This window comes from Symphodus melops, assembly GCF_947650265.1.
Source record: "Symphodus melops genome assembly, chromosome: 12".
In the NCBI taxonomy this organism is placed as follows: Eukaryota; Metazoa; Chordata; class Actinopteri; order Labriformes; family Labridae; genus Symphodus; species Symphodus melops.
Genome location: NC_136702.1, coordinates 17327187 through 17344130, shown reverse-complemented (window position 1 = coordinate 17344130; position 16944 = coordinate 17327187). Strand labels below are relative to the sequence as shown.

The 16944-nt window shown below is 41.0% G+C and overlaps 2 protein-coding genes and 1 long non-coding RNA gene across 7 annotated transcripts in view; 2 read left to right on the top strand and 1 right to left on the bottom strand.

The window, feature by feature from the left end:
• The window catches only part of thsd7ba (thrombospondin, type I, domain containing 7Ba), a 419860-nt gene that overhangs the window by 374742 nt on the left and 28174 nt on the right, over positions 1-16944 (bottom strand). The window lies entirely within an intron of this gene.
• LOC306832371 (uncharacterized protein) lies at positions 239-8739 on the top strand. Its single transcript, XM_079356992.1, has 2 exons — positions 239-250; positions 1412-8739. The coding sequence occupies exon 2, from the start codon at positions 1422-1424 to the stop codon at positions 8700-8702; it is 7281 nt and encodes a 2426-aa protein (XP_079213118.1). The 5' UTR covers positions 239-250; positions 1412-1421; the 3' UTR covers positions 8703-8739.
• On the top strand, positions 10872-12685 carry LOC306832820. The gene is made up of 4 exons (XR_013780266.1): positions 10872-11563; positions 11696-11833; positions 11919-12107; positions 12182-12685. It is a non-coding gene; the product is annotated as an uncharacterized lncRNA (long non-coding RNA).

Genomic DNA, 16944 nt, shown 5'->3' with positions numbered 1-16944 from the left:
TTTTCTTATAAAATAATTATTCAGCCACCAACTCTTAATTTTAACCCTTAAAATTAACACTTTTTAGGGACCCATTTCCCACTTTGTTTCACTGTTTATATCGCAGCTATTGGCTAGTTATTTGTCTCAGCAACCGACTATGTCACTTAGCAACAGTGTTCGGCCAATCACAGACGCCATTTGCCCTGACACAGGCTTTAAGGCATCTCTCTCAGTACAGACATTTATCACAAGGAGGAAAGGAGCAAAGGTAAAGGGTCAATTTTATAAATGTAGCATAGCCCTTAGCATTGAAATGTTAGCCTACTGTACGAAGTGTAGATTCTTTTTTATTTATTGGTACAAATATAAGGTAGCAATAAACAATAATATAGCATTACACATACTGTAATGATTACATTATCGAGAAAAAATTAAAAAGATGCATGTTGAACTTGAGGTTTGGGTCAATAATTTAATAATTATCAGGATTTTAACCCTTTAAATACTTTCCACTCTTGAGTTGAGCTTTCATAATCTTTATTCTTCAATATCAATTGCTATTTTTTTATTGATCATATCTCATATAACACTGAGCATTTTATCGAGAAAAGTTCCTTTCATAAGCTAATTAGCTCTCATAAGCTAATAAGCTAAATGCCAAGGTCATTACATTGATTAGTTGTTGAGCTTGTGTTATTAAGCTCAGTAGGCTACTTTTGAGATTGTGTGTGCGTGCGTTTGCTGTGTCAGTGTGTGTCTGTGTGTGTGCGTGCATGTGTGGGACAGGAAGAATGGTGCCATCTAACAGCTAAGACAGAGCTCTGTCCCACTGAAACAATGATGTCATCACTCTTAACTCTGAACACCTGCTGCTCACTTGACATTCAGCTTTGACCTGCCAGAATATTCCATCAATGTATTTGAATGGGTTTACCACTGTTCGAGAAACCTGAAATATCTTGAAAACTAAAAATGTTATCACCGATCCGTTTTGAGTGTGAGCGACAGCACAAATAGGCGCACGTTTTCATGTATTTTATTTTTGTCTAACATTCAGACTGGGACCACAGTCGCAATTTTAAAACACGAGTGAAAACTGAAATTCTGGAGCTCAGAGTGAGAGGCCAATGTGTGTGTATGTGGTGCGTGACTGTCAAACAAACAATTTGTCATTGCTGTCAAACAAAACAGCTACGCTAAAAACAGCCCCTTTGTCCTCTAAATTAGAGCATTTATGTGTTGAAGAACATACACAAAATTGATGTACTTAATCTTAAACCTGCAATATGCTCTTTAAATAAAAAGTGATATATCAACAGAAATCAATACACAATTTGTTTATTAAAAAAATGACTGCAAATTGTTTCACCTTGCATCTCAATTTCCTGGTTACTCATCTGATCTGACCATTATTTATCTCATTATTTAGTGATAACAAAATGCCACGCAAAGGAAAGCGATCACAAGCTGCGAAGCAACGTTGGACAAAATTTGTCCCTTCAGACCCACGGTTTCTGGACCCACAAGTGCACTGCAGCACTGTTGCCAATGAGGTATGTGACATGGAGGTAAGTAGTCCACCTGTGGACGCATCTCCATGCATAGCTCTGCAGGAACTACAGTGTGAGGTTCAACCTTTCAGTAGCACTATGCAGATCATACACCATTTGGAAGAGGATGTTACACAGGTACACGGCACATCACCCTCCGTGATATCTGTCCATGCATCTCATTCTCAGGACGATGACAGATATCACCCTACTTTAAGGAATAAACAGTGTTCATGCATGGCTCTGACATTCCTAACACACCATCAAGAGGGTCATGACTTGAAAGAGGCTGATCTGGATAACATACTAGATGAGGGACACATTCTCTATGGTCAAACCATTCAACGTCTTCAAGATGAAAACAGGTTTTACGACTACTATTTGAACATTCAAGAAACACCTCACACCGTGAAAACTGCAAACCACCAGTATAAGGTGCAGAAAACCTGCGAGTATTCTGGATACATTAGAGACAATGGAAACCCTGGCACAGAAAGTTGGTGTCAAAATCTTCATACAAGACTTCAGTGTCTGTCCTCAGATGTTACCCATGCACTGCTCACCATCACACCATATACCATTGCAGTGTTTAGAGACCAGTCTGGTAGATATGGACTCTTTGACTCCCATAGCAGAAATGCTGATGGCTTACCAGTGCCAGGAGGGAAGGCAGTGATGATGACATTCACACAGTTGGATGATCTGATTAAGAAAATTGAAGAACTCAATGCTCAGCTCCATCCTTTTCAGTCTATTAACAGGATGCTGTTTGACTTCACACCACTGAAATTTGTACAGAAAGAGGCTGTTTTACTACAAACTCAGATACCACTTGACACAGATGTTGGAATCCCAACCAATGTTGTCATGGATGACAAACAGCAACATGTGGCTTCTCTGGAGCCACTCACTGCAGCATCCACAGTAGTGATGTCAAAGGCTACACAGGTTGTTAAATCTAAGAAAGTCAGTAAACACAAGCGTAGAAAGATAATGAGTAAACTAAGAAAAGATACAGAGGGGGGAAAAAAAACATGTCAGAGAGAGCGATACAGAAGCGATGAAACTTTCAGGCTGAACAAAAAAATAACCATGAAGAAATACCTTACCAACAAATATGCATCAGATGACATTTTCCGAGACAAACAGAAGCAGGCAGTAACCAAGAGGTACGCAACTGATGAAGATTTCAAAAACAAACAGAAGCTGGCAATAACCAAGAGGTACGCGACTGATGAAGATTTCAGACAGAAACAGAAGCAAGCAACAACCAAGAGGTATGCAATTGACGAAGATTTCAAAAATAAACGCAAGCTGGCAATAACCAAGAGGTACGCGACTGATGAAGATTTCAGACAGAAACAGAAGCAAGCAACAACCAAGAGGTATGCAATTGACGAAGATTTCAAAAATAAACGCAAGCTGGCAATAACCAAGAGGTACGCGACTGATGAGGATTTCAGAAAGAAACAGAAGCAAGCAACAACCAAGAGGTATGCAATTGACGAAGATTTCAGACAGAAACGGAAGCAGGCAATAACCAAGAGGTACGCGATTGATCCACATTTTCGGATGCTGCATAAACTGCGTTGTTCATTGAAAATTAGACGAAAATACAAAGGTGTCGAAAAAGTCTGCCTTGAAAAGCGATTCGATGAAATGAATCGTAAAAATCCTGTACTCAGGGAAGCCATAGCCACTTTCCAAGAGGACATAAAGGCTGGGCCAACTTTTGTATGCACAATGTGTCATCGCGCCCTTTTCCCAAAACAAGTGCGACGTTGCCATCGACCTAATTACAAGAAGAAGCCAAGCGTGGTTGCTGCTTGTTTGACAGGTAAGTACGTTCACATTTGTGACGGTCAGTGTGGAGGCCCTTACCAATGCACTGTGCCTGAAGAAAGAAGAGAAGAGTGGATTTGTTTCACATGTCATTCCCATTTAATGGACGGAAAACCTTCATGCATTGCGGTAGCAAACAAATTGGAGTTGGCACCTATTCCACCAGAGCTCTGTGGTTTAAATGTGCTGGAGAGACAACTCTTGGCCAAAATACTGCCATTTGCGAAAATAGTCACTCTCCCAAAAGGAAGGCAGTCAGCAATACATGGGGCTGTTGTGTGCGTGCCATCTGAGGTAGAAAGTACAGTCAACACCTTACCAAGACTGCCCAGCTCTTCCCACCTTTACAGAGTGAAGCTGAAGAGACGTCTGGTTTACAAAGGCCATCAATATTTTCACACCGTAAACATGCGAAACGTAGTGGCGCGTCTGTCCAAACTGATGGATACACATCCAGGGTATAGAGACATTTCAATCAGAGATGATGAGGCTATGTATAATGAATCCATTGAAGACCTGCTACAAGATCCAGCCATAGATGATGATGTTCAGGACGCAAACCTCGACATGCAGTTTGACAGCTGTGATGAGGAAGAAATGATGAATATGCAAGACTTTGTTCAAAATATTGATCCATCACAGGTGCAGCATGCAACACCAAACAATCAACCAGCACCCACTGCGAATGATGACATGGAGTTCGACAGCTGTGATGAGGAAGAAATGATCAATATGCAAGACTTTGCTGAAACTATCGATCCATCACAGGTGCAGCATGCAACACCTAACGACCAACCCACTGCGGAGGATGAGAAACAGGCACTGAGACCTGGAGTAGGCCTGGATAGTTGCTTGCAACCGGCTGACCTTGGACAAGAGATGCTGACATTTGGTGACGGGATATTCAGCATTGCACCTGCACAAGGCAACAAACCCGTCAGTTTTACAACGCCCAAAATTGAAGCTTTGGCGTTTCCTGTTCTTTTCCCGACAGGACAAAATACCTTAGATGAGGCACGACGAGTTAAGCTGTCCCCCAGCATGTATTTCAATGCAAGGCTTTTCTGTGTCGACAATCGTTTTGCAAGGGACCAGAGCTACCTGTTCTTTGCACAGTTTGTCACTGAGACACACTTGGCCCAAAACAGCATGTCCATCCAGTTGAGGAAAGGCAAACCTGTTACCAGAGACGGGCGAGTAATATCAAACAAGATGTTACAGGACAAGCGGGAGGTTGAGAGACTGGTGCGAAACAAAGATGCCACCAGGTTCATGCGACCACTTAGAGGGACTCCCGCTTACTGGGAGAAAGCGTTGCGGGATTTGTTTGCCATGGTCAAACAGTTGGGGACGCCCACTTTTTTTCTGACTTTCTCTGCTGCAGAATTCAGATGGCCAGAGGTTATCACAGCGATCAAATCACAGCAAGGTCAACGGGTCAATTTCAATGAGCTGGACTGGGCTGATAAATGCGACATTCTCAGAAGCAACCCAGTGACCACCATGCGCATGTTTGACCAGCGTGTTGATGCTCTGATGAGACACCTGCTGCTTTCTCCGGCTAAACCCATCGGTCAGGTTGTCGATTTTTTTTACAGAGTGGAATTCCAGGCCAGAGGGAGCCCTCACATACACATGATATGTTGGGTCGAAGGAGCACCACTTTTTTCAGAAGACGATGAACACGTAGTCTGCCAGTTTGTGGACCGCTACATCTCATGCAAGTTACCCAACAGAAACAAAGAACCGTTGCTTCACAGCATTGTTTCTGAGGTTCAAATGCACAGCAGAAGTCATTCCAAGACCTGCAAGAAAGGGAACAAGACATGCAGATTTGGTTTTCCAAAACCACCTATGCGACGGACCCAGATAACCTGTCCGAACCCTTCTGAGGTAGAGGCAGACGAGGGTGAAGGTACAAGCGCAAACACAAGCAAAGCAAAGCAAAGCAGCGAAGAACAAAGATTGATCAGATCAGCAGCCACGAGTACACTAAAACCGGTGTGGGATTTGCTCAACGATCCCAAAGCGCAAGTGGCCAACCTAACACAGCTACTGGCACGGTGTAATTTGACATACGATGACTACAGGACTTCTGTTCATAACATGACACATGGAAGTACCATCGTAATGGAGCGGGAAGTCAAGGACTGCTGGGTCAATAACTACAATCCTGATTTGCTGATGGCTTGGAACGGCAACATGGACATCCAGTACGTCCTGGATGAGTTTGCTCTCATTCAGTACATGCTCAGCTACATCGCCAAACCGGAACATGAGATGAGCGAATATCTCGGACAAATCGTTGGCGAGCTCAGTGCGGAGAGTGTTCCTCAGAGAGAGGAAATGAAACAAATTCTTCAAGCGTATTCTAAACACAGAGAGGTGACCGCTCAGGAGGCTGTGGCCCGTACGTGTAGCTTGAAAATGAAGAGGTGCTCACGCGAAGTTATCTTCCTGCAAACAAGTGAGGATGCATTGAGGATGAGTCTGCCACTCAACGTTCTGCAGAACAAACCTGAAGATTCCGAGAGCGTGTGGATGTCAGGTATTCCAGAAAAATACAGAGCCAGACCCCAAACGCCTGAGTTTGAAAATATGTGTCTCGCTGAATTCGCATCCAAGTACAGGATCGTCTACAGCAAGCAGGCAGAAGGCAGAAATTGCTACAAGCTCTTAAACAACATGGGGACAATCCAGAAACGAACAAGAAGCCAGCCTGCCATTATTAGACACCCTAACTTCTCAGAAACGAAGGACCCCGAGAAATTCTACGGCAACTTGCTCAAACTCTACCTCCCCCATCGCGTCGAGTCGTCACTAAAAACAGCCGCTTTCCCCACACACAAATCGTTTTACTCGTCAGCCTCTTTAAACGTATCCGGGATGCACATGCACGTGTTTGCGATTGTCAACCTCAACAGAAAGGAATTTGAGAAACACAGTGACGTGATGGAGAAAGCGATGGATAACTTTGTGAAGAATGGCCCCATTCAACATGCATGGGCCAACTTTGCCCCAGAGAATGAGCTTGCTCAGTTGGAATGCGTCGCTGAGCGTAGCAACGACCCCCTGCACGAAGAAGAACAAGATGATGTCCCAGAGTATAGCCGCGTGGAAACTAGAGGAGTCGTGCCATCTGTGAAGGCCCCGCAAATGAGCCCTGACTTTCTGCGCAGAATGTGTCAAAGTTTAAACCAAACACAAGCGTCAGTATTTTACTCTGTTCGCGATTGGTGTATTGAACGTGCACGTGGCCTTAACACCCAGCCGTTCTTCTACTTTGTCACTGGTGGGGCTGGAACTGGAAAGTCACACCTCATTAAGTGCATCCACGGTGAGGCAACAAGGATACTCCGCCAACTCCCCAGACTGTATGAGGAAAAAGACATAACCATGCCAACCGTTCTACTGGCTGCATTTACAGGCACTGCAGCTTACAACATCTCAGGTAACACATTGCATTCCCTCTTGAAGTTACCGAGAAGCTTAAAGCCACCCTACCAAGGCCTAGGAAATGCCTTGGATGAGGTGAGGGGACAGCTCTCGAATGCTGAGATTATCATCATTGACGAGGTGTCCATGATTTCAAAGCCCCTGTTTGCCTACGTGAATTGGAGACTGCAACAAATAAAAGGCAATAAGAGTCCATTTGGTGGCATGTCAGTACTAGCGTTAGGGGATTTCTATCAGCTCCCCCCAGTTGGAAGACACAAACCGCTCTGTGTACATGAGGACGATGTGATTGACTTCTGGCAAAGCCACTTTCAAATGATCACTCTGACTGAGATCATGCGACAGAGAAATGATCTTCCATTTGCTCAGTTTCTCAACAGAATCAGAGTCAGAGAAAAGACAGCTCCATTGAGCGACATTGACAATGCTCTGATTGCTCAGGCTGTGACAAACCCCGCCCATTGCCCAAAGAATGTTCTGCACATCTTTGCCACCAACAAAGAGGTTGCCGAGCACAATTCTGCAACTCTCTGTGCTCTTCATTCCCACATCACCGACATAGATGCAGAGGATTGGACAAAGGATCCACGTATGGGAGGGATGAAAAGATTTCCAAAACCTTGTAAAGGCCAGAAAAAGGATCTACTTGACACACTTCAAGTTGCAGAGGGTGCCCGTGTCATGATCACCAGGAACATAGACATTGAACATGGCCTTGTCAATGGCACCTTCGGCCAAATTGCTAGAATAGTCACACAGACAATCAGCGGTGCGACAGTAGTCACCAAGCTGGGGCTTCTGCTAGACAATGCAGATGCAGGACAGGGATGCCGTGGAAGGAAATCTGCTGATGCTGATAACATAGTGTACATTGAGAGGGTAGAGGAAAAGATGAGTAACAACAAAGTGGATCGCAGGCAGTTCCCCATCAAGTTGGCATACGCATGCACAATTCACAAAGTGCAAGGCATGACGACGCAATCTGCTGTGGTGTCATTGAAACGGATCTTTGAACCAGGCATGGCCTACGTTGCTCTGAGTAGAACAACGTCGCTGCAAGGACTGCACATCGCTGACTTCAATGACAGCAAGTTATTTGCTGATCCTGCAATCACCGCGTCGCTAGAGTCCATGATGAAATCTTCACTGGACCGTGTTATGCCACTTTTACATTTTGTGCCGCCAACAACCCACGCCCAAACATTCGCTATTGTCCACCACAACACGGAAGGACTACAAGCTCATATTCAGGATATCAAACAACATCATGAGTTAAAACTCGCAGATATTCTGTGCATTACTGAGACTCACCTCTCTGGCTCTTCCATCGCTGAATGTCTGCAGTTGGAGGGCTACACAATGTTCAACAGGAACAGACATGACTCATACACAACTCAGGTTGCAGAAAGAGCAGGTGGTGGTGTCGCTGTCTACGTAAGAAACGATTACCAGGCATGTGAAAGGCACTACCTGCAAAATGTGACAGACCTGGAGTTTGTGGTCGTCAAGGTTGAGTCGCCTGTCCAAGCTTTCATCGCTGCTGTGTACAGACCACCAAATTTCAGTCTGTGTCAATTTCTCCCAAACCTCCAGGCACTTTTAGACTCTTTAGCCATCATGAACCATGATGAAGTGCCAATAATAGTCTGTGGAGATTTTAATGAAGATCTGCTCTCAAGATCAAAGAAGCCCGTATCTGAACTGTTTCACAACACAGGATATGAACAACTGATCCAGGAAGCCACCACTGACAAGAACACATTGTTGGATCACATTTACATCTCAAGACCACAGCAATGTCTACAATCTGGACTCTTACGCACATATTGGAGCTATCATAATCCTGTGTACTGTGTTTTGAGCTCAATTTAGGGATACACCATAGAACTGACACACCACATAATTTAACACAGGATACACCATACATTTGACACACCTCATCATTTCACACAGGATGCACCATACAACCTACACACCACACACCATTTCACACAGGATACACCATACAACTGACACACCACATCCTTCTGTACAAAATAGCCTCATCCACCACAAGGAAGCAACACCTCTCTGACCAGAGACAGCCTCTCAAATCCTAAAAACCTCAGTCTGCACTGCTGAGCGGGCTATTTTCAAGCCAGCAGTGTCAGCCATTAATCAATCACAAGGAAGCAACACCCTAACGACCACAGACAGCCTCTGAAATCCTCAAATCGTCAATCTGAACTGCTGAGCGGGCTATTTTCAAGCCAGCAGTGTCAGCTATCAATCATCAACATGGAAGTAACACCCCACCGACCACATACATTTGACACAGGATACACCATACAACTGACACACCACATTTCACACAGGATACACCATACAACTGACACACCACATTTCACACAGGATACACCAGACAACTGACACACCACATTTCACACAGGATACACCATACAACTGACACACCACATTTCACACAGGATACACCATACAACTGACACACCACATTTCACACAGGATACACCATACAACTGACACACCACATTTCACACAGGATACACCATACAACTGACACACCACATTTCACACAGGATACACCATACAACTGACACACCACATTTCACACAGGATACACCATACAACTGACACACCACATCCCCCGCCCACGTATCTCGTCATTCTGTGAGAAACACTGAAACCTAAGGAAACACTGAACCCTAAGGTTTGTATTGATAGTTTAATAAATAATAATTAATTAAATAGTTTAATAAATAATAATTAATTAATAATTAAACCAATTAATAATTAAACCAATAAACCTCTATGACAACCTCTGCTGCAGTGTAACATTTACTCACCTCTGCCACTCGTACAAATCGCCTCTACAAGGTAAAATGTACTAGAGTGGAGAGAGTGAGACTTTCCCGTTTGCTGTGACCTTGACGTGGTGGGAAAGCTTGCGTGCCCAATGATCCTGAGTACTATGCCAGCATGAGCAGATGCTCAAAGGTTCAACTTTGCTGGACTAGTTCCGGGTGAGAGGCCAGACTAACAACAGCAACATACTCTTTAATTACAAATATGCTTATGTTAATTTAGGGCACGGGGCCAAGTTTGGTAGCTATACACTGATCGACATCAACAAGAATTCTGCATATTTATCTGGTCCAGGTGAGGGGAATTGAAATCTTGTTTGCCATGTCAATATAATAAGGTTACTTATGATACTCGCAATTGCGATTTTTGGAATCCAATTGTTATAAAACATGAATTGATGTTGAATTGTTTATGCAGAGCTATGCGGATGACAACAGTCAGTTTACAGAAGAGCATGCCAGGGATTGTGTCAAAGCGGTGGTGACAGACGCACATCATCATCAGACGCATTAATTGTTGAGTGAGAAGACATCTTTGCTCTAGAGTGAGTATATAACAGGAAAAGGAGTGAAAAGACTTTTACACAATGTCTGATTTAATATTGTGAGTAAGACAACAGGTACAAATGGTAGTATATAAATTTTTTTTCATACCACTGACACCATTAATTGTTTAGCACACAGTGCGATGTGCATAGAAGGCAACCACCCTCACAATTTCTGCAGGAATTGTCTAGTTTGTAAATGTTGTAGTGCTACACTATTCAAAGAAAATTTATAATTTTATGTAATCATTTTTATTTATTTTAGTTATTTATTTTAAAATATAACTGTAGTTGTCACATGAAAGTAAAACTCAAAATCACTTTTTTTTCTTGAAAATAAGTGTTTTACAAAAGTGCTGTTTTCTCAGCTTTTTGTCCGGAATGTTGTTTTTTGTGTGAAAATGGCCGATATTCAAGTGCTGATAAAAAAAAATTGAATGAAGTTTGAATAAAATAGTTTTTTGTATATGAAAGCAGAGGCTCTGATCTTTCTTTTGATGTATTCAATATTTACATATACAAAGAACAAAATATTCTGTGAGTCTTGAAAGATTGGTGAAAATGGTGAAAAAGGCTGGCGCTGGCTGGCAAACATTCTAGAATTCTCTGGCGGGGAAAGAGTTAATCAAAAATAATAAACATGTATAGAGGAACATCTTAAGTCACATGATTGTACTTGACACATTTGTCCCTCATCTATATTCTTGAGCCTTGACCTATTTATTTTTTAAGTCATTTAGGCACCACCTTTTTTATTTTTAAAGAATTCTGTTTTTGCTTTTGAATTATTTTTATTTCATTTTTTAAATTTATTTATTTCATTTTTTTAATCTTTTGAAGTTTCTATATGTATGAGTGCATTCTTTAGTTCATGTTTTCATTTGTTTTCCGAAGTTCAAAGGGGTTTGAATCATCACATTTACCCTGGTTTTCAATTGAAAGCTAGTTTTAATAGAGGAACATGTAACACTGACACCTAGTGTTTAAAATGGGCATTGCATTCCAAATTCAAAACATTGGCGAGAGCAGTCTACCCCCGCACCCCTCCTCCTGTACACACAAGTTGCCATGTCTGCTGAGCGGGCTGATTTTAAGCCAGCAGTATCAGCCCTCATCAACTACAAGGAAGCAACTCCCAACGCGATGATGCGTCACCTCCGTCAGCTTAAAGAAAGTTTACACGCTGGTCGTCACTGTTGGAGAATCTCTCAACAACCAGCAGGGGCCGAGGCTGAAGCAGAAAGGATGCAGCAGAATCAACAGTGGTCCCTCCTCCGTAAAAACAACGCATGTCCAGTGGCCGAGTGTCTTCACAACAGATCACAAGGTAATGTTTCTCAATTCTAATGTATTATTTGCTTTTGTTGTTTAATTTTGTGTGCATTTATTTATCTGTCAGGTGTATTGTTGTTGCTGTTGACTTAAACAACTCTAAATGTCATTTGTTGTCTTCCTTCAGGTCTTCCTCCAAAGTGCTTCAACCAGTATGAAGTGAAGACAAAGAGAATTGCAATGAGATCTTGACAAGGAAGCACATGTCATTCAGTTTCTCTATGTGCAACGGCTACTGGTCACAAATGCGTTTATCTGCACTAAGGTATTTATTTTTTGTGTATCATGCAACTTTTAATCGTGTTGTGTATCATTAGATTTTTACAACAACCTTCTGCTTCCTTTGTCAGAACTGGCTCCGCCCCTTCACCTCCACGTCACCATCTGTGAATCCATCATGTATCCATTGTAGCTCAGCAGAGTCTAACTGATGGTGAAAATTAAACAAGTGATGTGCAACAGTGACACAAGCTGCGGATCTATCATCACTCTCAGACTGAAGGTTCCTCATCACTGCAGCGTCAGGCTTTGTTCAAAAGGTAAACAATCTATCAGGAGAAAATGATGAGTAATGAGGAAATTAACTTTCTGACTGTTTTTTCTTCTATTTAAGGCTCTGCTCCTCTTCTTCACCTCTGTTAATACTGTGATGTTGTCCCTACACCAGACACTGACCAAAGAACTGCAAGCAACATTTCTACAGTCAACAGACAAGTCAAAAGGTCAAACATTTCAGAACTTTACACCTCCACTCATAAACTGACATTTTGATTTTGATTTTATTTTTTTTTAAATGAAAGATTGACAAATTACCATTTACAGAACACTGGTGTGAAGAAATGACTGATTCTCTTGATAAGACAAACCAAATTGAACTTTTTTTAGTATTGTTATTTTTTATGTGTTGTGTTTTTTTTGTGATTTTATTTTATTTTATTTTGTTTATTTTATTTTCATGCCTACTCTCCCTCTCATCATTCATCTGTTTTCTATTCAGAAGACTATTAACACAGATGAAGGGAATAACACGTTTGTTCATTTGCTAAATGCATCTGAAGTAACTGAAGTCCGTAGGTGGAGTCAGTAGAAGTCTTCTTTGAGGCTTTTAAACACATTATTAAACCTGAGCTATCCTGTATCATGTCTTCCTATGTTGATTAGTTTTATTGTACTATGTTTTTAAATTACATTTCCATCACCGTTCTATATGAATATATTACAAATTATTTGGTTTTCATTCCCTCTTTTTTTTTTACTTTTAGAAAAACGTTTGGTTTAGCTGTTTTACTTACAGAAAAGCCTTATTATTTTTGTGTTTTCTTTTTAATTTCAGAAAAGCATTATTGTTTGTTTTTTTCTTTTCTCTTGTTAAATGAAACAAAGTGAATTAATCTAGCAGTTTTCATTTCATATTGACCAAATACAGACCATTTTGTAGACACAGCAACATTATTACTTGTGTTATTATTGTATTATTACACTATTACAAATATAATACTGCTTCTTCATCTTCTGCCGTTTCTTGTACTCAGTATTCAGCTCTTTGAAAGCATAAAAAATACCTTCCACAGCTGTATGACAGTTCATCATGATACGCAAGAACTCCACTTTCTCTGGCAATTTTTACGTTATACATGTTCAACACAAATAAATTACTTTGTCTTGTACCTAACTTTTTCCTGTGCTTATTCTACTTTTTCTTCAACATTCAGCAGTATGTTACTTCTCGCTCTGTCCCTCTCACACACACACACATGCATGTAAGCACACCTTAACGTGGTCCGTGGTGCTCCAAGTCAGTAAACTTTAAAGCAGTTTTCAGCACCTGCCCTATGGTGAAGCAGGTCACTTGTTAGCTGAGTAAATGAAAGCATGGGTACTGGAGGAAACTGAAAACTGTTAGGATTTCAGGACAAACGGAGCATTGGTTTGGACACTGTGAGCTTCAAAGCGGCAGGTGGTCCAAAAAACTCTCCATCTGCGATAATGTTAAGATTCACCGATTCATTTGGAAACAGATCTCTCTTGACCAAGTTTTTACATCGCTGTGGTTCCGACATTTCTTGGATCCCAGACATAAAAATTACATCAACGCGTTCAGCTAACTCTCCTCTTGCTCATAAAATCATCATTCAGCCACCAACTCTTCATTTTACCCCTTAAAATAAGCACTAAATAGGGAGACTTTTCTCCCCCCCAGCGGCCAGCTGATACTCTTGATTATATTGTAAATGCTTTACTTTTTCATTTAGTTCTTGACTGGCGGCTGTGGCTCAGTTGGTAGAGTTGTCACCCCTCAATCAGAAGGTTGATCCCCAGCTCCTGCGAGCAACATGTCTGATGTGTCCTGTTCTTGTACAGATACTTTCACTTCCTTTTCTCCTTTTACAACTGTTTTTCTGCTATTTCCTCTTCTTCTACTGCTTGTTCTTCTGCTTTTACTTCTTTTTCTGCTTCCACTTCTTTTACTACATGTTCTTATTCTATCACTATTTCTTGTTCTTGTACAGACACTTTTACTTTCTTCTTCTTGTTGTTCTACTTTTACTATTCCTACTTTTACTACATTTTCTTCTATCACTATTTTTTGTTCTTGTACAGACACTTTTACTTCTTGTACTAATTTTACTGCTGTTTTTTCTTTTATTTCCTCTTCTTCTACCTCTTGTTCTTCTGCTTTTACTTCTTTTTCTGCTTTCACTTCTTCTTTTACTACATTTTCTGATTCTATCACTATTTCTTGTTCTTGTACAGACACTTTTGCTTTCTTCTACTGCTTGTTCTACTTTTACTATTCCTACTTTTACTACATTTTCTTCTATCACTATTTCTTGTTCTTGTACAGATACTTTCACTTTCTTCTACTTCCTTTTCTCCTTTTACTACTGTTTTTCTTCTTCCACTTTTCTTCTACTATTTCCTATTCTTCCACTTTTCTTCTGCTATGTCCTCTTCTTCAACTTCCTCCACTTTTTCTTCATCTTCTGCTAATTCTTCTTCATTCAGCAGTGTTTCCGCAACTTTTCTGCAGGAAGCATTCACACGCATTTTCCGCAGGGAAGTGCAAATTGTCTAGTTCTGCTTGTACTTCTTTTTCTGCTTCCACTTCTTCTTTTACTACATTTTCTTATTCTAGCACTATTTCTTGTTCTCGTACAGATACTTGTACCTTCTTCTACTTCTTGTTCTACTTTTACTTCTGTGTGTTTTCCACTACTTCTGCTAATTCTTCTTCATTCAGCAGTGTTTCTGCAACATTTCTGCAGGAAGCATTCACACGCATTTTCCGCAGGGAAATGCACATTTTCTAGTTATTATTATATCCTCAAATTTTGGCACGCAACTCCTCCCACAGCGTTTGCGCCACACACAAAAAAGGTATCAAAATGACCAGCTCGGTCATGACATGGGTGCTATTACTTTGTGGAAACTTCGGCCACACGGTGTGGACACAAATCGAGTTTAAACGACAAAAATTTGCCCCATTGAAATGGCAAAAATTCAAATCCTAGAGAGTAACTGCCAAAAACTTAAGTTTTGGAAACATATTTGTAAATCGCCATCCTGAAGTCCTTGTTGCTCGCATATATAAACAAAATACATCAAAAGTCGCGTATTTTTCGCGCGAATATTTCATACGTTATTTATTTTTTTCGAACCTATTGTTTGTCAATGCACGCTTTCACATCAGCAACATTATGTCGCTGAGCGAAATTTCGGCTTTTATTTTTTCGGACCGAGGTCGATTTCTACAAAGTTTCGCTTACGACAAGTACACATCCGGCCAATGAAAACGCTCGTTGTTGGCACGTCACATACAAAAACATTCAACATGGCGGATCGCTTAATCATCTTTGTTTCACAGCACCCGGTGCTTTTCGATAAAAGACATAAACACTACAAAGATAACGATTTTAAAGACAATGTTTGGAGGAGAATAGCTTCAGAGATTGAATGTGATAACGGTGTGTGTATAATCAAGCTCATACTGTTAAGACACTTTGCTCTCAAATGAAAATGAGCCTGATGTTTATTTAACTAGAAGAAAAAAAAAAAAGTTTAAGTTTCATTCATGCTTAGGCATGTTATGTTGTGTGCGCATGCGCAGCTTCGATAACACTTTAATTATGACACCTGGGATTCACTTTCACTAAAACCATCATCAGGAGCACATAGCCCGTTGGTGAGTAACTGCTACTTCTCACAATGCCTAATAACCCTTGTTAAAGTCACTTTTATGTGTGAGCACTGTAAATCAATGTGTGTTATCTGGCTAAGAATAGCATGTTAGCCGGTAGCTCGCGAGATGCGAGCGCTCGGCAACGTGGAAGCGATCAATCTGCTAGTTTCCGGTGGTGGTGGTGATGGTGGTGGTTTAGTTTGGTGATTCATGGTGTAGTGCCGCTTCATCATGTTGCGTTTGTGTGTGTGTAAATCACTTAAATGAAGCACGGGTGGCATGTTTTCTTTGTGTCAGCGTCCATAGCAACCAGAAACATTAGAGTTGCTGTGCGCATGCTCCTCCGGCACTAGGCATTCTGGGTAATGTAGTTTTATGTTGTTTAAGCAAGATTTGCTACATTTTTAATGTCTTTGCAGGCTTCTTTGATTTCATTATTATATTATATTATTTGAATAATATTTGTTTGTTTGTATTTCAGGTTTATGACCTGTGGTCATTTAATTTAAAAATAAAGAATTTAGGAAAAACATGAGTTGTAACATTGTGCTTCCTGATGAGCCTTTTCGGAAGGCAAAAAATGAAGAAATCCGAACACATACTGATGTGAATTGTCTTTGTTGTAACGATAGCCGACACAAAGCTAACCTTCTCGGCTAACTCCAAAACAATCTTTTGTCACTGTTTAAAGTTATGTCAGGCGTTTCAGCTGTTACAAAAGGACGATTAGTTGTATGCAGTGTGTTTATGGATTAATTGTAATGGACAGGACTCAACAGATGCTGAGTCTGGGCTAAACTGCCCCATCGGGAGATAATAGAGTCCTACTCTGTATAGGATCCTCCTGGATTTCTCTTTTAAAGATGTTTGTCGTTTAAATACAAAATACAGCACTGTACTGACAACCGTGTGATCAATTGTTTGATAGTAACATGATATAAACCAGCGAGTGTCTAATCAGAGCTAATCATAATACAATTCTGTTACTGTTCAGTTGAGGAAGTGAAAAAGCAGTGGAAGAATCTGAGTGACACGTACGTAAGAAAGAAGAGAGAGGAAGGAGATGTGAAGAGTGGTCAGGCAGGTGGAAAGAAGAAGAAGAGATGGAAATTTATGGAGGCTATGTCTATTTTAGATGAGTCTACATCTTTCAGATGGTGGGCTATAAACATTCTAGCATAACACCTAATTATAAT

Coding starts and splice junctions, on each gene's coding strand:
- LOC306832371 (XM_079356992.1), top strand. CDS start 1,422: ATGCCACGCAAAGGAAAGCGATCACAAGCTGCGAAGCAACGTTGGACA.